This window comes from Podarcis raffonei, chromosome 7 (assembly GCF_027172205.1).
Source record: "Podarcis raffonei isolate rPodRaf1 chromosome 7, rPodRaf1.pri, whole genome shotgun sequence".
Taxonomy (NCBI): Eukaryota; Metazoa; Chordata; class Lepidosauria; order Squamata; family Lacertidae; genus Podarcis; species Podarcis raffonei.
In genome coordinates, this window is record NC_070608.1 from 90,978,459 (window position 1) to 91,004,005 (window position 25,547).

The 25,547-nt window shown below is 42.7% G+C and overlaps 1 protein-coding gene across 6 annotated transcripts in view; it reads left to right on the forward strand.

Annotated features, from left to right (window-relative positions):
• The window catches only part of SEMA5A (semaphorin 5A), a 163,443-nt gene that overhangs the window by 45,473 nt on the left and 92,423 nt on the right, over positions 1-25,547 (forward strand). For all 6 annotated transcript variants that reach the window (XM_053397508.1, XM_053397510.1, XM_053397505.1 and 3 more), the window contains exon 2: positions 22,212-22,409. In XM_053397508.1, the coding sequence (XP_053253483.1) occupies positions 22,280-22,409 (130 nt within the window). In that variant the 5' untranslated portion in view covers positions 22,212-22,279. The remainder of the gene's footprint in view (positions 1-22,211; positions 22,410-25,547) is intronic.

A 25,547-nucleotide genomic window follows, 5' to 3' on the forward strand; every position in this document is an offset into this window, starting at 1 on the left:
TCAATGGGATTTATATACCTGCTGGACGAGGGAGCGTTAGATAAGCAGAAGTAATTCTAACATGTTGTTGAATTTCTAACTGGGTTTTTTTTTAGCAGAGCTTGTATGGTCATCTGTCATGCATGATTTAGTTTAGATTCCTGCATTTCAGGGGGTTGGACTAGATGACCCTAAGGACTCTACAGTTCTATGATTCTAGTGCATATTTAGCTAACTTGCGCTGCCAAAATGTGCTCAGAATCTGGACATTGAGAAAACAACAGCACGTTTGCTGGATGGAATATAACGCCTGATAACTCTTTTGCCAGGAAATTAGTTAGAAAAATCAGACTGTGATTGTTAACATTGAAACAACAATCAGAACCCCCCTCCCCGAGTTCCTTGCCCACAAACCCAGAAGTGTGGGCTGCAGCATTTTTTGGTTTTCAAGATCTTGGACACATTTCCAAACTCATTGTCAAATATTGATGAATTGTGTCCCCCCACCCCAAATGTGGTGGGCATTGCCTGCTTAGATGCCCAGCTGAACTGTCTACAATGTGCGCCCAAGAATGTTTCTTCCTAGGTGACCTGGGTATCGAGTTGATCAGACCCTGGGTTGAGTCTGGACACTTAGCCAGCTTGTCTGGAACACCAAGAGAGGCAGTCTTGGAAATGTTAGGTTTTAAAATTATTGTTAAATTTCTACACCACCCTTCATCCGAGGATTACAGGGCAGCTTGCAATATAAAAACACAAAAATACATAACACAGTAATGACCAAAAATATAACACCAAGAAAAGGGGACTGTGTGTTCTCTGTGGTTAACACAAAGGTGGAAAATCACAGCAGTGTTGTGCTTCATGTAACTGCTTTGCCTGTTCTGCACAGTGATTGTGCATAAGCTGCACAAGTAGTTAGTGTGAGATTTGTTTGGCGTTTGTTCATATCCTGCTCCCAGGGTGACTTGTATACAGTCAATTAAAACAAAGCTGTCTCTGCCTGTGGGCTTACAAACTAAGCAGTTACCATTGGTATCTGAAGAAGTATGCATGCACACGAAAGCTTATACAGCGGTACCTCAGGTTACAGACACTTCAGGTTACAGACTCCGCTAACCCAGAAATAGTACCTCAGGTTAAGAACTTTGCTTCAGGATGAGAACAGAAATTGTGCAGCGGCGGCAGCAGGAGGCCCCATTAGCTAAAGTGGTGCTTCAGGTTAAGAACAGTTTCAGGTTAAGAACAGACCTCCAGAATGAATTAAGTACTTAACCCGACGTACCACTGTACCAATAACAAACTTTGTTGGTCTCTAAGGTGCTACTGGACAATTTTTTATTTTTTATATATGTTTTGACTGTGTCAGACCAACCTACTGAATCTAAGCAGTTACCAGTCATTCACATCATTATTGCCTTGTTAAACTTTGGCTATATGCACAATAATGGTCATGCCTTTCTTAAAATCTTAACAACTAGTAGGTTTTCTGTTGTGGGGTTGTGCTGACCTTGTTGACTTTTTGCTCTACTGGAAAAAGAGAAGGTCTCACTCAGCAAAGGGATGATTTCTTGCAAGTGGAGTCATGCCTAATAGCTTCCACCCGGTATTTTGCATTTGATCTCAATTCCACATTGCTGCAGTCAGTTTTCCTATTGATGGGGGGGGGTTAAAATGAATATCTTTAGTTATTAGCTGTACAGCATCTAGAGTGGTTTTCTCTTCACTTGGCACAACAAAAATACCTTCCATTTAATGTACTTCATTTCAAAGGAAAATAGTTTCATGAATACAGGTGTGGAATTCTGATTTTTTTTTTTAAGTGGGAAATTCCTTTAATTCTACTCAATTCAAAAAATGTAGATTCATTTTCATGACATTTTCCCCATATTAAAATATGTTTGCTTTTAGCTCTATAATGCATTATTCATCTTAAAAGTTTTTCAATTGAAAACCAAGGCAGAGATGGCTGTTGATCACAGGACAAGAAAAAGTTGATTATTTTTTATGTTGTTGGGAAGGGGCAATGCTGATTTGAACATTTCATAGATTGAGGACATCCTAGAAAAACTGAACATTGATGTGTCCAAACAGCAGCTGTTGTTTTCTGCCACTGTTATTTCAGAGAGCAATTATCTTGGGTGTTTGTGCAGCCCTTCTATTTTAAGTACTGTGTTACCACATTGAAAACACACCCTCCAATTTCCTAGTCTTTGAACTTTAAAAACGTATCCCAAAATCACTAAGGATACTGCCAGTGCAATACAAGGCTTGATTCCATTGCTCCAGTCAGTCTGTACAATTATGCCAACTATGGCTAGAATATGAACTTGTGCTCCTACATATACAAACAATAGAAAAGAGACTTTTCTGAAAGATCTGTATGGTTGACATCAGCCCAAGTCATTCTGATAGCGGCACTGGTGCATTTCAGACAATTGCCATGCTAAATTATGGGGTTGGTTGTTTTTGCTTAGAACCACATCATGGTTTGAGTTTCCAAATGCACAATGGGCAAACCTTGGCTTACAGCAGCTTCTCAGCTTGTTTTTCATCCTTGCAGTGTTTAGCTTCCTAAGTCAGCTCTGATTTTTATAGTGCAACATCCTTGGGAGAAAGAACAATCTTAACTACTGCTTTTTCAGTTCAGACCCATGCCAAGCCATTGTTAAGATTGTGTATGGCTTGGCATAATGCCAAATGAGTCTGTATATCAAGGATATACCGTATTTTCCCATGTATAAGACAAGGTTTTTTTGCTAAAAAAAATTAGTAAAAAATTGGGGGTCATCTTGTACACAGAACACGGGCATCCAGGGGAATTTTTTTTAATATTTAAGCATATGTCTGGGATTTTGGCTTGGGCAGGCTGAGGCTGTCCCTCCTGCTGCCGTCCCCCCTTTCTCCCCCCCCGGGCTGCATGCTGGCGACTGGCTCGCCTCCTGAAGCCCCGCTGGCTCAACATTGGATCGAGAGCAGCTGCCTCTCCTTGCCCTTCTTTCCTTTCCCCCCTCTTCCCCCTCCGACGCCCTCCCTGCCCCCCCCCCGCTCACCCCCTTCTTCGCCTACTTCTTATCAGAGTCCCAAGCGGAGCGGTCGCTGCCTCCCGGCTCTTCCTGGGCATCCTGCTTGGGAGCTGCCACTGAGGAGGGTTGTGGGCAGAGGCGTAGGAAGGCCAGGTGGGACCCGGTGCGGAAAATTTCTCCCCCCCCCCACATTGATTTTTATTTTATTTTTGCCTGCAAAAACGGTTTTACGTTATTTCATATTTTCTTACAAAGGAATGTGGAATCTGGGCCTCTGATAACAAGCAGGCGACTATGGACAGATACTTAAATCTACAGGATGGATTGTGTTTTGGCTTGTGTTATTTTATTTATATTTATTGTTTATGTATTTAATAAAATTAATTTTAAAAACCTGCAAAGTGGTTTACCAAAACAAAAAACAAAACAAAAACCCACAGCAGTAAAATCAAGAAAAATTAACAATCCTACCTTAAAACATACAAAAGCTAAAATATTAAAATTAAAATTACTTCAACTTCCAAAGCATCTAGGTGTGCTTGCCCAAGGAAGAATGCTTTTAGCAGGTGCCCAAAAAGAGTCTAGCAAAGGCATGTGCTTTGTTGCAATAGGCGGGGAGTTCCAAAGTGCTGGTTCTGTCACAGTAAACAATGCAGTACAGATATTATGTGGAACCTGAGGTAGTGCTTGAAACTACTGATGGGGAGGTTTATTTATTGTGATTTCACTGTGCTGTGTATTATCTGAAAAGGAAAACATTTATTTAAAAAACAGGACTGCACAACAGCAATCTAGTCTCATCATTCCTGAGCCGACGGTGCATAAGATGGGCTTTAATCCTATGCACCCTTTGCATCCAACTTGTACCTAAAACTCTGCACAAGCCTGCACCAAGAATTGTAGAGTGGCAAGGGACCCCTGAGGGTCATCAAGCCAACCCCCTGGGGCAATGCAGGAATCTCAACTAGACCATAGAATCATAGAATCATAGAGTTGGAAGAGACCACAAGGGCCATCGAGTCCAACCCCCTGCCAAGCAGGAAACACCATCAGAGCACTCCTGACATATGGTTGTCAAGCCTCTGCTTAAAGACCTCCAAAGAAGGAGACTCCACCACACTCCTTGGCAGCAAATTCCACTGTCGAACAGCTCTTACTGTCAGGAAGTTCTTCCTAATGTTTAGGTGGAATCTTCTTTCTTGTAGTTTGGATCCATTGCTCCGTGTCCACTTCTCTGGAGCAGCAGAAAACAACCTTTCTCCCTCCTCTGTGTGACATCCTTTTATATATTTGAACATGGCTATCATATCACCCCTTAACCTCCTCTTCTCCAGGCTAAACATGCCCAGCTCCCTTAGCCGTTCCTCATAAGGCATCGTTTCCAGGCCTTTGACCATTTTGGTTGCCCTCCTCTGGACACGTTCCAGTTTGTCAGTGTCCTTCTTGAACTGTGGTGCCCAGAACTGGACACAGTACTCCAGGTGAGGTCTGACCAGAGCAGAATACAGTGGCACTATTACTTCCCTTGATAATAATAATAATAATAATAATAATAATAATAATAATAATAATAAAAATTTTATTTATATCCCGCCCTCCCCAGCCGAAGCCGGGCTCAGGGCGGCTAACAACAATCAAATAATCAAACAATCAAATAAACCAACATTCTAAAAATATTTCATTATAAAAATTAATTAAAATCAAGTTGATGGCAACCATTAAGCAAAACTCTGTGCAGGTTGCCAGAGGAGGGAGTCAGGCTGCGCCCTGACCAAAGGCCTGGTGGAACAACTCTGTCTTGCAGGCCCTGCGGAAAGATGTCAGGTCCCGCAGGGCCCTAGTCTCTTGTGACAGAGCGTTCCACCAGATTGGAGCCGCAGCCGAGAAGGCCCTGGCTCTAGTTGAGGCCAGCCTAACCTCTCTGAGGCCTGGGACCTTCAGGATGTTTTTATTTGCAGACCGTAGGTTTCTTTGTGGGGCATACCAGGAGAGGCGGTCCCGTAGGTACGAGGGTCCTAGGCCATATAGGGCTTTAAAGGTTAAAACCAGCACCTTAAACCTGATCCTGTACTCCACCGGGAGCCAGTGCAGCTGATATAGCACCGGATGAATGTGGTCTCGCAGCGAAGACCCCATAAGGAGTCTCGCCGCGGCATTCTGCACCTGCTGGAGTTTCTGGGTCAGTCTCAAGGGCAGCCCCACGTAGAGCGAGTTACAATAATCCAGTCTGGAGGTGACCGTCGCATGGATCACAGTGGCTAGGTCAGGGCGAGAGAGATAAGGGCGAGATGATCTAGATGCTATACTCCTATTGGTGCAGCCCAGAATTGCATTGGCTTTTTTAGCTGCCGTGTCACACTGTTGGCTCATGTCAAGTTTGTGGTCAACCAAGACTCCTAGATCCTTTTCACATGTAGTGCTCTCAAGCCAGGTGTCACCCATCTTGTATTTGTGCCTCTCATTTTTTTTGCCCAAGTGCAATACTTTACATTTCTCCCTGTTAAAATTCATCTTGTTTGTTTTGGCCCAGTTCTCTAATCTGTCAAGGTCGTTTTGAAGTGTGATCCTGTCCTCTGGGGTGTTAGCCACCCCTCCCAGTTTGGTGTCATCTGCAAATTTGATCAGGATGCCCTTGAGTCCATCATCCAAGTCGTTGATAAAGATGTTGAATAAGACCACAGGTATGAAATTCACGGCATGCAATGCCTTAAGAGAGAATATTATGAAAATGATATACAGGTGGTACATGACCCCAGTCAAGCTTGCAAAAATATATCATTTGCCCGACAATAAATGTTGGAAATGTAAAGAAACTGAAGGTACATTCTTTCACCTTTGGTGGACGTGCCCAAGAATTAAGGCTTTCTGGGAAATGATCTACAATGAAATGAAAAAGGTATTTAAATATACTTTTCTGAAGAAACCAGAGGCCTTCCTTCTGGGCATTGTCGGCCAATTGGTGCCAAAGAAGGACAGAACGTTTTTTATGTATGCTTTTTTTTTTTATTAAATATTTATTGGTATTTTATAACAATAAAAAAAAACAGAAAAATAAACAAAATAAAAACCACACAAAAATACATAAAATTCAAAACTTAACAGAAAAAAGAAAAAGAAAAAAAAACACATAAAGTTTCAAATACTTATTTTCCTTAACCTTATTTCTCAGACCTCCTCACACCTCCCCTTCTTGTATTCTAATTTAAATTGTCAATTCAGCAAGTCCTTAACTTATTTCTTCACCTTAGCTTTAACATTTGTTCTAACATACTATTATTTTACTTTACTTCTTTTTTCCATTTCCTCAATTTATTTTTAACAGCCTTATTTTCAATTAATCTAAAAAAAAACCAATTTTGCCTTATCCAAATTACACATCAATACTTATACCTCATTAATTCTTAAACCTTTTTCCTAAAGTCGACCAAAATTTCCCTTCCATGATTTGCCCAATTTCCATACCACTAACAAAATATAAAAAAAGACAAAGCAAATTATACTTATGTACCCTTTGGATTCCCAACCTCCACCCACCCTTTTCCCGGTTCCAGTCCCCAACCAATATCCATCAGTCTTTATGTTATTTATTTAGCCTGGAGATCTCACGTCCGAGGCCCTTATATCTCTCTCAGTTCCTTTCTGCCGGTCTCTTTGATAGTCCTTGATGTTAAGCCCCAAGTCTCGGAGAGGCTCCGGCCCAACAGGATCCATGTTGCTTCCAGCCAGTCCTCCATACTTAAAAGCAAAGCCTATGGGGTACTCCAACTCTTGTTTCAAATTTCTTTCAAATCCAGATGTCCCCAAAGCTCCAACTTTCACCTTCAACAAATTTGTAATCCTCAGGTCTTCAGATCTCCTCCAAAGGGGATCTCTCCATTTTCCAGACTCCCATTCAGACCAGGCTTTCCGCATCCAATTTTTATTGTCCTTTTTTATCATCATGTCAGGCCTCATATTGCAACTCTCCTTTGACTCCTGCAAACCTCCAGCTCCTCCTTCATTTTCTTCAAAAACAACATATTGCTCCATCGTATCTACTCTTTCAGTTTCATTTATTTGTTCAGTTGAATGGGCTTCCTGTTTCAAGTCCTTATCAGGCTCAAAACTGTTATTTACTGTCCAGTGTAGTAGTGAAACCTCTGTAGACAAAGCATTGTATTCATCTTGTAAGTTTCCCAAGAGAACAAGTGCTCTGTCCAATTCTGCTTGAATTTTACATGCTCCAGCCATTTTTATGATGTAGTGTCCCTATTACCCCTCTAGGGGGATTTTAGTTCCTTAATATTCCTTTCAGCTCAAAACCAAAAGTCCAGTTATTTTGTATCAGCCCTCCTTATTTTCAACAAGTTATACCGAGTAAACCAGCAAAACCAGCAGAAACAATGTTCTCTTTTTCCAGCTGACAACTAGCTGACTGACAGCTCACTTGACAGCTGTCAAACTCTTCAATGCAACAGGCTTTCTCATAGGACGTTCCCGGGTCTAGGGGGGGGGGTGAAATTTCAGCTCCCAAAATTCTTTTTATCCTCCAGTAAATCTTCTTATAATGTCAAAACCGTGAAATCAAGATCTTTTATTAAAAAACAAGAAACAGATTCTCTCGACCTTAGCTGCCCGGTCCTTTGCTTTAAATTGTTTACAAAGAGGGGGGGGTGGACTTCCTTTTTAGCCCCTTCCCGCTCGTTCCAGATCCAAAATAATTTTTTTTTTTTTAAGGTTCCAATCTCCGTATTACTCACGGGTTGATGTTTTAGAGTCCAATCGATCTTAGAAGAAGTTGGCGCTCTCTGTCAATGGCTTGCGGCTTCACTCCGTAGACGAGGGAGTACTCTCAGCACCACGCCTCACCCTGCCTCCGTTCCGAAGCCTTTAAAAAGGCTCCGTCGCGGATTGGGGGGGCGCGAATGGTGCCCGCCGAGTCTCTGTGTTCACAGGCATCCGCGCCTGTGATTTTAAGGGTCTCCACTTCGCCGCAGCGGCCAGACCCAGACGCTACGGAGCCGATTCCCTCCGGAGCTCGGAGGGAATCCGCCATTAAACAATGGCGCCAACCCGGAAGTCCCGTTTTTTATGTATGCTACAACAGCAGCAAGAATACTTATTGCAAAGTATTGGAAGACACAAGAACTACCCACTTTGGAAGAATGGCAGATGAAGGTGATGGACTATATGGGATTGGCAGAAATGACTGGCAGAATCCGAGACCAGGGAGAAGAGTCGGTGGAAGAAGATTGGAAGAAATTTAAAGATTATCTACAGAAATATTGTAAAATTAATGAGTGTTAGAATGATGTTGGATTGAAATTAAGTGGTTTCCAGCTGTAATGCTTTAAGAGAATATGAAAAAAAAAAAGGATCATAAATAGGTAACAATATAATGGTAAGGATTTGCTGAACTAACAATTTGGGGTGGAATACAAAAAAGGGAGGTATGAGGAGGTCCGGGAAACAAGTTAAAAGAAAACAAGTAATTGAAAATGTATGTGTGTTGAGACTTCCGGGTTAGCGCCATCGGCTAATGGCGGATTCCCTCCGAGCTCCGGAGGGAATCGGCTCTGTAGGATCGGGTCTTGCCGCTGCGGTGACGTGGGGACCCTTAAAAATCACAGGCGGTGAAGCCTGTGAACCTGGTGACTCGGCGGGCACCATTTGCGCCCCCCGACCTGTGAAGAGCCTTTTTAAAGGCTTCGGAACGGGGGACGGGGTGAGCGGCGCAGTGCTGAGAGTCGACTGCTTCTCTTGCAGAGTGAAGCCGCATTGCCATGGTCGGAGAGTGCTGACTTCTTCTTTGGAACAATTGGACTCTAAAAGTAACAACCCGTGAGTACTACGGAAATTGGTATCGTAAAGAAATATTTTTTTTTAAAGAATTAGGCACGATCGGGGAAGGTGTAAAAAGGAAGTCTGCCTCCCTGTCTTGTAAACAAGTTAAAGCAAAGACCTGCTAACTAAGGTCAAGAGAACCTCTTTTTTCCTTCTTTGGTAAAAGACTTTAATTTCACGGTTTGGCAGTATAAGAAATCTTGCTGGAGGATAAAAGAGCTAATTTTGGGAGCTGAAGTGTCACCCTCCCGGACCCGGGAGTGTTCCGCGAGAGAGCCTGTTGATGAGGTACTAAAGAGCTTGACAGCTGTCAAATTAGCTGTCAAGACAGAAAAAGAGAACTTTGTTTCTGCTGCTTCTGCTGGTTATATCTGTTACAATTTTTGTTACAATTTGTTGAAAACAAGGAAGAACCAATACAAACTAACTGGATTTTTGGATTTGAACTGGAATGAACATTAAGAAACCAAAATCCCTCTAGAGGGGTTTTTGGGACATTACAAGAATGGCTGGAGGAGGGAGAGTTCAGGCTGAATTGGACAGAGTCTTTGTTCTCTTGGGAAAGTTACAAGGCCAAATTGATGTTTTGGCTATAAATGTTACAACTCTGGACGCAATTGTAAACAATATCATGGAACCTGATAAGGATTTGAATCAGGAAGTTTATCCAACTGAACAGAAAGAGAAACTTGACAACATTGAGAACTTGGAGAAGGAGACATATGTTGTCCCTGAAGAAAAGGAAGGAGGAGCTGTAATTCTGCAGATGATGAAAGAGGACTTGAGGTTTGACATGATGGCAATGAAGGAAAATAAGAACTTGATGTGGAAAATCTGGCCTGAATTGGAGATGGAAAAAAGGAGATATCTCCTTATGTGGAGATCTGAAGACCTAAGGATTACAAATTTGCTTAAGGTGGAGGTTGGAGCCTTGGGGACATTTGGTTTTGAAAGGAGTAAGAAACAAGATTTGGGCCCCACCTTTAAGTATGGAGGACTGGTTGGAAGAAATATGGATCCTGAAGGGCCAGAGCTTCTCCGAGATTTGGTGTTTAATTTTAAGGACTATCAGAAAAACCAGCAGAGAGGAATTGAGAGAGAATTAAGAGCCTCGGATGTGAGATCTCCAGGCTAATACTAGATTAAGACTGGTGGATATTTGTGGGGGACTGAAACCGGGAAAGGGGGGTGTGGGGCTTGGGAATCCAAAGGGTACATAATTATAATGTGTTTTTGTTTTCATTTTGTTTTGGTAATGTGTATGAAATTTGGGAAATTCGTGGAAGGGAATCTGGGTCGACTTTAGAAAGAATGTTTTAAGAATGTGTACTGAGGTACAAGTGTTGATGTTGAAGTTTGGAGAAGGTAAAATTGGTTTGTTTTAAAACGGACTAAATTAAAGGAAAATAAGGAGCTGAAAAATAAATTGAGGAAATGGATGAAAGAGAAAAAGTAAAATAATAATATGTTAAATTAAGCATAGAAATAGGTTAAAAATTATAGATAAGGATTTGCTGAATTAACAATTTGAATTGGAATACAAGGAAGGGGGGTATGAGGAGGTTAGGGAAATATGTTATTGAAAAATAGATTTTGTGAACTTTATGTGTTTTTAATTTTTTTTGCTTTTTGTTTCTCTTTTTTTCTTTTTGACTTTTTGTTTTTTTATTGTATTAAATTCAAAAATCTTAATTAATATATTTTTTAAAGAAGAAAATGTATGTGTTTTTTTTCTTTTTTAAAAAAAGTTTCTTTATTCTGTATTTTTGTTATTCTGTTTTTTCTTTTTTTATTTTATTGTAATATTATAATATTATATGCGCTGGATTATGGAGAAAGCTAGAGAGTTCCAGAAAGACATCTACTTCTGCTTCATTGACTATGCAAAAGCCTTTGACTGTGTCGACCACAGCAAACTATGGCAAGTTCTTAAAGAAATGGGAGTGCCTGATCACCTCATCTGTCTCCTGAGAAATCTCTATGTGGGACAAGAAGCTACAGTTAGAACTGGATATGGAACAACTGATTGGTTCAAAATTGGGAAAGGCGTACGACAAGGCTGTATTTTGTCTCCCTGCTTATTTAATTTATATGCAGAATACATCATGCGAAAGGCTGGGCTGGATGAATCCCAAGCTGGAATTAAGATTGCCGGAAGAAATATCAACAACCTCAGATATGCAGATGACACAACCTTGATGGCAGAAAGTGAGGAGGAATTAAAGAACCTTTTAATGAGGGTGAAAGAGGAGAGCGCAAAATATGGTCTGAGGCTCAACATCAAAAAAACGAAGATCATGGCCACTGGTCCCATCACCTCCTGGCAAATAGAAGGGGAAGAAATGGAGGCAGTGAGAGATTTTACTTTCTTGGGCTCCATGATCACTGCAGATGGTGACAGCAGCCACGAAATTAAAAGACGCCTGCTTCTTGGGAGAAAAGCAATGACAAACCTAGACAGCATCTTAAAAAGCAGAGACGTCACCTTGCCAACAAAGGTCCGTATAGTTAAAGCCATGGTTTTCCCAGTAGTGATGTATGGAAGTGAGAGCTGGACCATAAAGAAGGCTGATCGCCGAAGAATTGATGCTTTTGAATTATGGTGCTGGAGAAGACTCTTGAGAGTCCCATGGACTGCAAGAAGATCAAACCTATCCATTCTTAATGAAATCAGCCCTGAGCGCTCACTGGAAGGACAGATCGTGAAGCTGAGGCTCCAGTACTTTGGCCACCTCATGAGAAGACAAGACTCCCTGGAGAAGACACTGATGCTGGGAAAGATGGAGGGCACAAGGAGAAGGGGGCGACAGAGGATGAGATGGTTGGATAGTGTTCTCGAAGCCACAAACATGAGTCTGACCAAACTGCGGGAGGTAGTGGAGGACAGAGGTGCCTGGCGTGCTCTGGTCCATGGGGTCACGAAGAGTCGGACACGACTAAACGACTAAACAACAACAAATATTATAAAAAATCTTAATAAATATCTTATAAAAAAGAAGAAGATAAAGATGTTGAATAAGACCGGGCCCAAGACAGAACCCTGTGGCACCCCACTAGTCACTCTTCTCCAGGATGAAGAGGAACCATTGATGAGCACCCTTTGGGTTCGGTCAGTCAGCCAGTTACAAATCCACTGAGTGGTAGCATAGTCAAGACCGCATTTTACCAGCTTCTTTACAAGAATATCATGGGGCACCTTGTCAAATGCCTTGCTGAAATCAAGGTAGGCTACATCCACTGCATTCCCTTCATCTACCAGGCTTGTAATTCTGTCAAAAAATGAGATCAGGTTAGTCTGACATGACTTATTTTTCAGAAATCCATGCTGACTATTGGTGATCACAGCATTCCTTTCTAGGTGCTCACAGACTGTTTGCTTAATGATGTTCTCCAGAATCTTCCCTGGTATTGATGTCAGACTGATTGGGCGGTAATTATTTGGGTTCTCTCTTTTCCACTTTTTGAAAATAGGGACAACATTTGCCCTCCTCCAGTCTGCCGGGACTTCGCCTGTTCTCCAGGAATTCTCAAAGATGACTGCCAGTGGTTCTGAGATCACATCTGCCAGTTCTCTTAATACTCTTGGATGCAGTTCATCTGGCCCTGGAGACTTGAATACATCTAGACTAGCCAAGTATTCTTGTACTATCTCCTTAGTTATTCTGGGCTGTGTTTCCTCTGCTGAATCATTTGCTCCAAATTCTTCAGGTCGGGCATTGTTTTCTTTATCGGAGAAGACTGAGGCAAAGAAGGCATTGAGGAGTTCAGCCCTTTCTGTGTCCCCTGTTTGCATTTCACCATCTTCTCCTCTGAGTGACCCCACTGTTTCTTTGTTCTTCCTTTTGCTACGAACATACCCATAAAAGCCTTTTTTGTTGCTTTTAACCTCTCTAGCAAGCCTGAGTTCATTCTGTGCTTTAGCTTTTCTGACTTTGTGTCTACACGTGCTGGCTATTTGTTTGAATTCCTCTTTGGTGGTTTCCCCCCTTTTCCATTTTTTGTACACATCCTTTTTTAATCTTAGTTAAAAGTTCTTTAGATAGCCACCCTGGCTTCTTTAGGCATCTTCCATGTTTCCGTCTCATTGGTATTGCCTGAAGTTGTGCTTTTACTATCTCCCTCTTAACAAACTCCCAGCCATCATGAACTCCCTTTCCTTTTAGTATTACTGTCCACGGGATCTCACCCAGCACTTCCCTAAGTTTTATGAAGTCGGCTTTCTTAAAGTCAAGAAATTGAGTCCTAGTATGCTTGGCTGCTCCTTTCCGCTGTATAGTAAACTTCAGAAGAGCATGATCACTCGCGCCTAATGATCCTTCCACTTCTACCCCACTAACCAGGTCATCAACATTGGTTAGGACCAGATCTAAAATGGCTGTTCCTCTTGTAGCTTCTCCCACTTTCTGGACAATGAAGTTGTCTGCAAGGCCAGTGAGGAATCTGTTTGACCTTATGCTCTTGGCTGAGTTTGACATCCAACAAATATCCGGGTAATTGAAGTCCCCCATTACTACTATCTCCCTTCCTTTTGCATGCTTGGCCATCTGTTCCAGGAAGGCATCATCTATGTCCTCCGTTTGGCTTGGGGATCTATAGTAAACTCCCACAATGAGGTCACTGTTATTCTTCTCTCCCTTAATTTTGACCCAAATGCTCTCACTTTGGCTTTGAGGTTCTAAATCTTGGATCTCTTCACAGGTATACACATCCCTGACATATAACGCCACTCTTCCTACTTTCTTGTCTGGTCTATTTCTCTGAAATAGATTGTATCCCTCCATTATTACATTCCAATCGTGGGACTTACCCCACCAGGTTTCAGTGATGCCTATTATGTCATATTTAGTTTGCTGTACCAAGAGCTCAAGCTCATCTTGTTTATTTCCCATGCTTTGCGCATTAGTGTACAGACATTGAAGTCCATTAATCATTCCCCCGTGTCTCTTATTTAAGGATTTTTTCCTCCCACCACTAGGTCTGCATGCTGTTTGCTCCATTTGGTCTATGACATTTGGATGATCATCTTCATCAATTGATAGACTCCTACCTTCAGGAGCACTGTCTCCCTCCCCCACATTAGTCAGTTTAAAGCCCTCCTGATGAGGTTTCTGAGATTTTTGGCAAAAACATTCCTCCCAACCGTTGTGAGGTGCAGCCCATCGCTTGCCAGAAGTCCATCTTCAAGAAACTGCAGTCCGTGATCTAAGAATCCAAACCGTTCCTGTTTACACCATTTGCGAAGCCAGTTGTTCACTTCCACTATTTTCCCCTCTCTCCCTGGGCCACGTTGTTCAACTGGGAGGACAGATGAGATGACAGTTTGTGCATTTAATTGCTTCAATTTCCTGCCCAGAGCTTCGTAGTCTCTTTTGATCTTCTGGAGGCTATTGCTTGCAGTGTCATTGGTTCCCACATGAACCAAGAGGAAGGGGTATTTGTCAGTGGGTTTTATGATTCCTTGGAGTCGTTCAGTTACATCTTGGATCTTAGCCCCGGGGAGACAGCACACTTCCCGAGACATCTTGTCAGGCCCACAGATCACTGCTTCTGTTCCCCTCAGTAGGGAATCCCCTATCACCACTACACGCCTCCTCTTAGGTTTGGGTTCTTCCGTGAGTTGTCCGTTCCAAGGTCGCCTGCACATTCCCTGAGGACTGACTTTGCTGCTCGTCTTCATATACCTGATCGACTGTAATGAGGGAGAGATCCTCAAATGGAGTCTGCTCTTCGTCTTCCATGCTAGGGGAGAGGACCTCAAAGCGATTGTGTATTTCTAAACAATCAGAGCGAACCCTGGGCCTCCTACTTCTTTGAGTCACGTTTCTCCATATATCTGGCTCCTGTGTTGGTGAACTAGCCTCCTTCTCAGGGGAGTCCCCTGTCTCCTCCTTGGTGGAGACGGTGTGCTCTGTTGCTTCCAAGAAGAGCTCCAGCTCTCTAATTCTTTGGAGCTAGCTGCACGTTCCTCCAGTTGCTGGACTTTGTCTTCTAAGAGGGCAATCAACATGCAATTGCTGCAGGTAAAGCTGCCTGCAACCTTTGGCATCACTGTAGCTGTCTCACCTCTTAATTGTAGCATGGATAGAGCTGCTTTAAATATATTATATTATGTGTGTGAGGGGAAAATTCCAGAGGAATAAGTATTTGGCTGTTAAACCCTGGATTGGATTGTCTGATGGGCTCTTTATGTTGCTTAAATGCTCCTGTGTTGAAACACAAAATTAATTTACTGTATTTTTAGATGATTTAAAAAAAATGTTATGTATTTTTTCTCTTGGAGATCAGAAGTTGTACTACACTGCAGAAAGAAAGGGCTTTCCACATTCTGGGTTCTTAATCAATCACAGGTTACATCTCGGTTATGGTAAAGCCTAGATGGTCCTTTAATAAGACTGTAAAAGTCCTTAGAGACCTATTAAGTGATACTGGAAAGGGCTGGGGGAGAGAACAATCAGCTTCTTTTATGAGCTTGCTTGGAGAAGGTTGTCAAAATGGGCAGGGGGAGTTGTGGAATTTATGGGCCATCCATTGATGTGAATGATATTAGTGTGGTAAATGTCATTATACTTTATGGGGCTAAACATGTTTCAGTGTGTGTGGAATTCATATTGCTTTTTAACAATCGTTCATACAAATGGGTTAAATGAAAGAATCTGACATTACCCCTTCCTATTTTTATTGGGGTTTTTTGTTTTGTTTTTTAAAAGAGTGATAATAACATCTCAACAAAAATGCAGTAGATAGCCGGATTTTGATTTCTGCTGGTTTGCTTGAACTGATTTGTTAGGACAAAATTCCTTTAAATCTTTCCATCTTTGCTTGGCTTTTGTTTTGATTGTTCATTATGCAGATCTGAAGCATGGGTGTGCATGTCTCCTGTTACTATATAACTGAAAGAGCAATTGTACATTTCTGTTTATGAAGGCAGCAGAGAAGCAAGAGTAAGATAGTTGCTTTAAAAAGACCTTTCTTGATGGTGCTCTATTGGATAATTACCACCCAGTCGCCAGTATTCCAACACGGGGCAAGGAGTTAAAGTGAGGGCTGGTGACCCAGTTTTCAGGTATTTCTGGATGATACTGATTAGCTAGTTCTGTTTCAGTCTGGTTTCTTTCCTAGGTTTGGGACTGGGACAACTTTGGTTGTCCTGGCTTATGATGTGCCCTGGGAGCTGGGCAGGAGAAGTGTGCTTCTGTTCAGCTTTCTCTCTCAGTGGCTTTAACACCATTGACTATCTGAAGTCTATCTGAAGACTATCTGAAGAAGTGTGCATGCACACGAAAGCTCATACCAAGAACTAACTTAGTTGGTCTTTAAGGTGCTACTGGAAGGAAAAAATTTTTTTGTTTTGACTATGGCAGACCAACACGGCTACCTATCTGTAACTGGAACCATTGACTATGACTTTCTTTTAGATCACCTGACAAGAATGGAGATTGGGGCCATTGTTTCCCTGGGGCCTCCAGTCCTTCCTGGAGTGCAACATAGATTACCAAATACACATTCTAAACAAGGCTGAAATGCTTTCAGTCAGGAAAACTTTTGCTTCAGCAATAGGGCTGCCGCCTATATTAGATGTGGTTTTGCTCTCAATGAAAAGCCAGGTCTGCCATTTGTGTTTTCAGTTGTATTATTCTCGTGCATTTATCTTATTCTTTAGTGGCCTTTGGTGGTTCATTTTGAACCAGAAAGGTGGAGAGCAAATGATTTTGTGAATAAAAACAAGACATCAAATGCTTGCAACAGCAGAGGATAAATTCACAACTTTCTCCAGAATTTTCCATTTTAATGGGACTGCTCTACAGTGAGTTATCAGTTGTGGCCAGAGTTAAAATCTGTGCACAAATTGATGGATTATAAATTTTTAGAAGTATAACTTTGACCTGTCTCTCAAGAGATTAGGGAAATTGTGCATAAGGAATGACTAATTAAGGTTGTGTGGCCAGGCTTTGCTAACTACTGCATCTCGCCATCTACCATCAACATAATCCAGAGAGGAGTGCAGGCAGAGAGAATGCAAATGAGAAAGCTTTTTAGAAACCAATTTCCCTAGTCAAAGCTTGAGTGCCTCTTGTTTTGTGAACCTCTTCTGCACATTAGGGTTACAAATATGTTCTTTACCGATCTCGTGATTAATTGTTGACCAGGAGGGGTGATTCATACTCAGAAGAGGGTGAAATGCTGTTAAAGAGAATAGAAGGAGCTAAATAACCATTCAATGCCTCTTCATTGATTTAGTCATTCTGTGTGGCCTTCCAGATTAATAGATGATAATGACTGATTTGCCTGAGGTTGCTCATATTCCCTGTTCAGTTTTCATAGCATAAACTGTAAACTATCTAATCGTGTCTTATATGGAGGATTAATTCCAGCTGGAAGGAGTACAAAATCAACTGGAAAGACAGTGGAAACAGACAAACGGGGAGTGGAGGTTAGAGGGAGCCAGCCCTGCTTGCTATGACTGCACTCCATCTTGACGCCAAATGTGCACAGATAGTAGAGGCTGGGGGGAGCAGAGGTGGAATTATTTTGGTGCCGTACGTGCATGGAACTGTAGTGCATGTTTGTCCAATGCAAGAGGGAAATTCGCTGACTTTTCCACAGCCTATATATTTAGTAGCCACTGGCCAGGATTCATGGGCAAACTACCTGGGGGCCGCATGCCCCCGGTGGGTGGAGCCATGGACAAAAGTGGGGAGAGCAACAGGTGCAGCTCTTTCATTTGTGCACTAGGCTGCAGTCCAGCCCCACAGAAGCGAGAGGCCACACAATCTTTGCACGTCTTTCCATCCTGGCAAGCAAGAGGCATTATTTTGTAGTTTTCTGATACATTCCAGCCACACAAAAGCAGTTGAGGAAGGTGTGTGCCCTGGGCAGAGAGAGAGACCTGGAGGGTCCCATTTGAACCCTGCGTGACACAGAGAAGTAAAACCCCCCAGAAGTCAAAAGCATGGCTGAAATCAGTCTCCAGTTCCAAACTCTTGGTTCAATATGTAGATGCTGAGGATATATGCAATGTTTAGAGATACCGTCTGTTAAGTGGTTTATGAAATAACTGAATAGAAAATAAACATTTGATGGTCTCTTCACCCTAAAACAAACTTTTGGAGCCCCCCTCCTCCAGTTTATATCTCAGAGCTATCAGAAGTCTTGCCTATTCAGAAATCCACACATTTTGGTATTGTGTTTTATTGCTCCTGCCCTGGGAAAGGAGATGCGTGTGCAAAATGCGCCTGGCACCTGGCTAATTTCTAACACCTTTTCCACGTTTCCCCACTTTGCCCCAAATTTTGGTGAAGCTCCTTTGGAAGGGGTATGTTGTCTGTGCGTGGACATTCAGTATTAGCCGTTGGCAGAATTCATCTTGTGGTTGCCACTGGTGGCTGGGCAGCTGCGTTTGTGGACTCCTGTTCCTATTAGCTGCTCTAGAACAAATACCTGGTCTCAAAGGTTGCTTTGAGAACATAGCAAAAGATGAGCCCTGTCTGCTCCAGCACCTGGTTCTCACATGGAGAGCCTGCAAGCAGAACCAGACTGTAACCGGACACGTGATTCCCAGGGACTGGTGTATGTGGCATTCAGAGGAAGGCAGACTCTCGGGAACGGTGTCGTCAGACCTTCTGTTTTTAATGTAATACTTGGTGGAACGGAGACAGTCAAATTGCAGTTCTCTGCGCACATAAATTACTGAAAGTATTTTATCTCCTCCTTCAGCAGACAGGACTCCCAGAGCAGCTTACAGATAAAAAAACCCAACCCCAAAATGGTCCCTGCTCTCAGGCTTATAAAATAAAATATGTTACACAAAAGGGAAAAAAGGGATGAAGAGGAAAGAGGAAAGCAAATAAACTCAGGTGCCAGTTCTTCACATTAAGAGAGTTGTCGTAATTCAGGGAGAGGACTGGTCTCTCTTAGATGGCCCTGCACTTTTTGAGCACTGTGGAAGGCTTAGGAAGAAGTCAGTGGAGTTTTCCCAGAAGTAAACTTTCCGTCATAAGGCTCTCACAGGCAACTCATAATGTTTCCTCAGGCTGTCAACCTATTCTGCATAATTAAAGAATAAGTTGACATCTTGGAAATAGCTTTCCAAGGCTATTAGTGCTCTCCCTCCCTCCCTCCCTCCCTCCCTCCCTCTCCCCTTCCCCCCCCCACCTCTCAGCCAATATATTTTATCTGATTTAACCTTTTTTTGGGGGGGGATGAAGACTTTATGAGTTTAGCACATCAGTTCTAGGAAGACCACAGCAATTAATCTTTCCTTGACTGCTGCTTGATAAAACAATTATGTTTGGTGATCAGCATTTGTTGAAAGCATTATTTGCCTCGTGACTTTTTCCATGCTGCCTTATGGGATTGCCCTGTTCTGTTTATCAGTCTGAGTAGCCTTTTATTTCCAAGCAGAGGCTACCCTGGATGTGTGGGTGAAACAACTTGCTGGCTGTTAAGTCATCTTCAGTTCAGTGCAGTGACTGTTGTGTCCGTATCATGTAAAGCTGGAATGTTATATAATTGCCAAACCGAGAATAGTCTTGCAGAGATACAAAATTCCCAGAAATATTGAAGCCATGGGGATAGAGGCTTTTTCTTTGGGGCTGGGTGATGGAGGCAGGTTTGATATGTATAGGGTAAAACAAATCTCACTGACATTTGGTGATATATATATATATATATATATACCAGTGAAGGCTGACAGTTAACTCAGTCACAGAATCATAGAGTTGGAAAAGACCTCAGAGGTCAGCCAACTCCTTGGCAGTATATGAAATGCATTCCTACTGCTTGTTTATAGGTGATCATCTAGTCTGTCTGCTGTCAGAACAGCTGATGCAATCTGAAAATTATTCCTGAAGCCTCTGCTTATCTCAGTTAGACAAGGTTTTAGGTGCAAAAGTGTAAACCTAAAAACAAACCACAATGTGTGAAGGAAACTTTACACACCGGTCCTTTATATTTGGAGCAAAGTATTTGCCTTTGATGCTGCCACAAAGATGGTATGTTTTTGGTATGGCCTTTATTGTGCTCCATCAAACAAGCAAAAACAAACAAACAAACAAATATTTGTGGGCTGGTGTGGGAAGTCTTGGTTAGCATTAGGTTGTATGGCTTCATTCCTGAGCACATCAGTTCCACTGAATTTAATGGGATTTGCTCCGGAGTCATTTTTCATATTTCTTGAGCAAGGCTGTAGTTTGGCAGTAGAGTGTCTGCTTTGTGTCCAGGGTCATTTCTTGGCCCCTCCATGGAGGGCAGTGAATGCCCCTTTCCATGAAGCCTTTGGACAATACTGGCCATGGATTCCCAGTGGCAGGCTCTGTTGCCGCTTACTGACAGGAGAAGGGACAAAGCGTGGGAGCAAGCATCAGAGCCAAGCCACTGCTCCTGGCACTGCACTGGCACCTCAGTCCTGGCACTCAGCGCCCCCCCCTTGGGAAGCAGCAGGGATGCATGCCCCTCATGGTGAGGGGGGCCCACCATTGTTCCTTGTGCACCTGCACATTGTAAGGGATTGTGTCTTTTGGAGAAGCTTGCCTTCCACTCAATTCCAGGGTTCCCAGGACGCTGCTCCAAAGCCAGTGTCATAACAATTGCCACCTTTTGTGGCTAAGCAAAAAAGAAAAACGAAAAGTACATTGAATCATTTCCTGCTAAGAGATAAAACGGAGCTTTGCCTTGGTGCAAATACCAGCATTCTCTAATAGGTCTCATTTATTCTTATATTCCTCTTGGGCAATCTATATAAAAAGGATGACAACATTGCTACATATATAACAGAGATGTATGAAACAAAGCCCTCACATGGAAACTCTGAGCACGGATTCATAGAATATTCATAGCAGAGATGCACTGCCCTGGAACACATGCATTCTGAAGGACCTCTATAGACTATTTTTAAAGAAGAGTGATACTTGTATAAATGCAACACTTTTTTTCGCTACTGCTTCCATAACTTGTTTCTTGGAGAAAAAAGCTGGATGGATGTTTCCTTCCTCTTCTGGTTCTCCCACTGCAGGCAGCATTATTCGCTGTGCTCTTACCTTAAGGCTACATGATGAAAATAGAAACTTAACTAATATAATTACATTTTTATATGTTTGGGACCAGTTTACTCAAAGGACTGCACCCATGTTTCCAGCCCATACTCTGAGAGCTAGCTTAGACCTTGGCATTGGGCATTCATCGCTCCCAGTCCCCAGCCGGGGATCTGGGGCACATCAGGGTTAACAGATCTGTCTGCGGATTTAAGCACAGAGCCCACCCCCATTTCACCACAACACGGGGGAGTCCACTGACAACCTTTCAGCATATGGCCAGTGACTCCCATCAACACAGCCCCTTTAACAGGGAACCGTGGGATCACCACTGTGGGGGGGGGAGGCATGTGTCACCACTTCTCTCTCTCTCTCTCTCACACACACACACGCACGCACTTAGGGAAGATAGACTAAAGGATTCCACCCAAGGCCTAAAACCACCAAAGCTGTGACATTTTGCTACGGGGAAGGCGAAACCTGCCAATGCGGGGGAAATCCCTTCCCAGTCCTTTAACAGCAACCATCGAACAACCATAGCAGCGCCCACATACCTGTAAAGAGGTTAACCTGAAATAAAGAGCATAAACAAAGGGAGAGTAGGGCGAGTGAAGCTCTGGAGCTGACTGGGGGCTCCCAAGTAGGCTCCACCCCCTTCATATGCAAAGGAGTGACGGCTACCCCTTCTTGGTCCGCTCTCCTGGCTCCGCCTCCCCGTCACAGTGGGTTCATTCTGAACTGAGGTTTGGCGGGAACCTCAAGGGCTGTGACGTGGGGAGGTGGACCAGGAGCGTTCTGCCGGGAGTCTCAAAGGATTGGGGGTGCTGCGCGTGGCCACGCAAAGGGCGCCCTCCGGTTGATGGGGAGAGCGGTCAGTCTACAGAGATCAGGCATGCCCCACCCCTCACATTTTTAAAGCGGGCCTTATGCTGATTTCTTCTCCACAAGGTCATAAATAGTGGTCATGGCTAAGTTTTATTGTTGCTACTTTGTTGTGTTTGATTCTGCTGTCACTGTTGATAGTATATTTTAAGAACATTTTATGAGTTGGATTTGTATTTCATGCATGTAGTAAACCACTTTTGGGAGGACTTTCTCCTAAAAAAGCAGACTATAAATCTCTTAAAATAAGAATAATTAGTTCCTATAAGAGGGGAAGATAAATTGTCCTGTCTTTGAGTATCCTAAATTAGGGACCACTTAACACTTGGAGGTGTCAGGTGATCACCCTTGAAGAGGTTGGGTCAAGTGGCAAAAGACACTTTGGGTCCTTGGGCCAACATCTCAAGAGTCAACTGTCACTGAAGATTGGCCATTGTTGGTTTAGTTGTGATTATGTTGTGACATTCTCTAGGGCCTTTTTGCATCTGAAGACAAGAAGAGTTCCCGGCTAAGAGAGATGTGACCAGTGCACAGGAAAACATGGCTAACGTGCAGGATGGCATTTGGATGGTGATACTGGTCACAGGTCTGGGGATGATATACTTCGGAACAGTGTCCACAGAGGATTCCCAGTGCCAGCGGGTGGAGCATCCTGTTGTTACAAGTGAAGGTAAGTGATTGAGATAAAGAAGAAGAGAAGAAGAGGAGTTTGGACTTGATACCCCACATTTCATTCCCCTTCAGGAATCTCAAAGCAGCTAACATTCTCCTTTCCCTTCCTCCCCCACAACAAACACTCTGTGAGGTGAGTGGGGCTGAGAGACTTCAGAGAAGTGTGACGAGCCCAAGGTCACCCAGCAGCTGCATATGGAGGAGCGGAGACGCGAACCCAGTTCACCAGATTATGAGTCCACCGCTCTTAACCACTACACCACGCTGGCAAAGAATAGCAAAATTGGCACTGATTTGTTGTTCTTTGGCTAGTTTCCTTATAGACCTCTGTCTGTATTAAGAAAATCTGAGATTGCAACAGATTGGTTGGAAATCTCTGCTCATAATTGACCTGCATTTTAATTTTCACTCCTTTGAATCAGTGGGCTAGTTCATAAATGCTCACCAAGGGGGGGGGGCAACGACTGCTGTGAGTCCACAAAATGTTCGGCGCACTATTTCCCCAAGAACAGTCATTATCTCTCAAGCCAGCATTGTTAAAAGGCTGCTGTTGTTTTGTCCGGGGCAGTAGCCCCAGCTAGCAAATGGGGTTCTAGCCAAAGGGAGACCTATCCCAAGCACAGAGTCCAGGGACTCTAGATCACATACTGCTAGCATCCTTTCCATTCCCAAGAAGCAGAGCCATGTCAAGCATGGGTTAGGTTCCGGTGAGGCAAGGTCAAACCCAGCAGAGGGTAAGTTCAGATGAACAAGGTCAGGCAAAACTGACGTCCTCTTCGGGCTCCAGGGAGGGTCTCCTCACGAGCCACAAGAACTCTCCATTTCTCTCTCACCATTTCCGGGTTTGAATTGAATGATTTCATTATTTCCTGGTGTGGTGTGTGTGTGTGTGTGTGTGCGTGTGCGCGTGTGCGCGTGTGCCTGTGCCTATATCTGTATCTGTATATGATCCCAAGACCTCCATCTCCTGTGGAGCTATAGCCAATTTTGACTTTAGTATATATGTGGAGTTAGGACTCTTTGCTTCAGTAACCATCACTTTTCATTCCCTTACGTTGAATCTTACCTGTCGTTCTGCAGCCCTTTTGCTCAGTTGGGTGGAAAGGGGGCACCTATGGAATGAGCAATGAAGGCAAAAGACCAAATGCCAGCAGGTTTTGACAGCCAAGCACCAGAGCTTTGCTGCACCAGGAAAGAAAGCTCTATCTGTTTGTCCTGAAGCTGCTTCTCCCCAAAGATATTGCAATAAAAGTTATGCAAATATATATTCATAGGCCAAGCTACAGCCTGTTTTTACTCCACAAAGAAGGGGAGTCAACAGAGAGTGGAAATTTTGGAGTACTACATTTGAATTTAACCCATAATGCTATAAAAAGGAAACACTACTACATTACATTTTCAAAATTACTGTGTTTATTATTTTTTTTAATAAATATTTATTAGTATTTTCAGCATACATCAAAAACAAAAGTAAACAAAGTAAAAACAACACAAAAATACAAAAAATTCAAAAATTAACAACAATTAAAAACACATAAAGTTTCAATTACTTATTTTCCTTAACCTTATTTCTCAGACCTCCTCTCACCTCCCCTTCTTGTATTCCAATTTAAATTGTCAGTTCAGCAAATCCTTAACTTATTTCTCCACTTTAACTTAAAAATTTGTTCTAACATGCTGTTATTTTACTTTTCTTCTTTCTTCCATTTCCTCAATTTATTTTTACAAACCTTATTTCTATTTATTTTAAAAACCAATTTTACCTTATCCAAATTTACACATCAATACTTATACCTCATTAATTATTCTTAAACCTTTTTCCTAAAGTCGACCAAAATTTCCCTTCCACGATTTTCCCAATTTCCATACAACTAGCAAAAATATAAAAGCAAGGCAGATTATATTTGTATACCCTTTGGATTCCCAAACTCCACCCACCCTTTTCCCGGTCCCAGTCCCCAACCAATATCCATCAGTCTTTATGTTAATTAGCCTGGAGATCTCACGTCCGAGGCCCTTATATCTCTCTCAGTTCCTTTCTGCCTGTCTTTTTGATAGTCTTTGGTATTAAACCCCAAATCTCGGAGAGGCTCCGGCCCAACAGGATCCATGTTGCTTCCAGCCAGACCTCCATACTTAAAAACAAAGCCTGTGGGGTACTCCAACTCTTGTTTCATACTCCTTTCAAATCCAAATGTCCCCAAAGCTCCAACTTTCACCTTCAGCAAATTTGTAATCCTCAGGTCTTCAGATCTCCAGCAAATGAGATCTCTCCATTTTTCAGTCTCCAATTCAGGCCGGGCTTTCCACGTCAAATTTTTATTTTCCTTTTATGTCATCATGTCAGGCCTCAAATTGCAACTCTTCTTTGGCTTCTGCAGAATTCCAGCTCCTCCTTCATTTTCTTCTAAAGCAACATATTGCTCCATCTTGTCCAAACTTTCAGTTTCATCTATTTGTTCAGTTGAATGGGCTTCCTGTTTCAAGTCCTTATCAGGTTCAACACTGTTATTCACTGTCAAGCATAGTACTGAAACCTCTGTAGCCAAAACATTGAATTGATCTTGTAACTTTCCCAAGAGAACAAATGCTCTGTCCAACTCTGCTTGGATTTTCCGTCCTCCAGCCATTCTTGTAATGTAATGTCACTAAAACCCCTCTAGGGGGATTTTAGTTCCTTAATATTCCTTTCAGCTCAAAACCAAAAGTCCAGTTATTTTGTATCAGCCCTTCCTTATTTTCAGCAAGTTATAACAAATAAACCAGCAGAGGCAATAGAAACAAAGTTCTCTTTTTCTGGCTGACAGCTAACTGTCTGACAGCTAGCTTGACAGCTGTCAAACTCTTCAGTGTTTCATCAGCAGGCTTTCTCGCGGGACGCTCCCGGGTCTAGGGGAGGGTGAAATTTCATCTCCCAAAATTTATCTTTTATCCTCCAGTAAATCTTATAATGTCAAAACCGTGAAGTTAAAAACTTATGCTAAAAAGCAAAGACAAATTCTCTCGACCTTAGCTAACCGGTCCTTTGCTTTAGATTGTGTACAAAGAGGGGGGGGTGGACTTCCTTTTTAGACCCTTCCCCGCTCGTTCCTAATCCAAAAAAGAAATTTTAAGGTCCCAATCTCCGTATTACTCA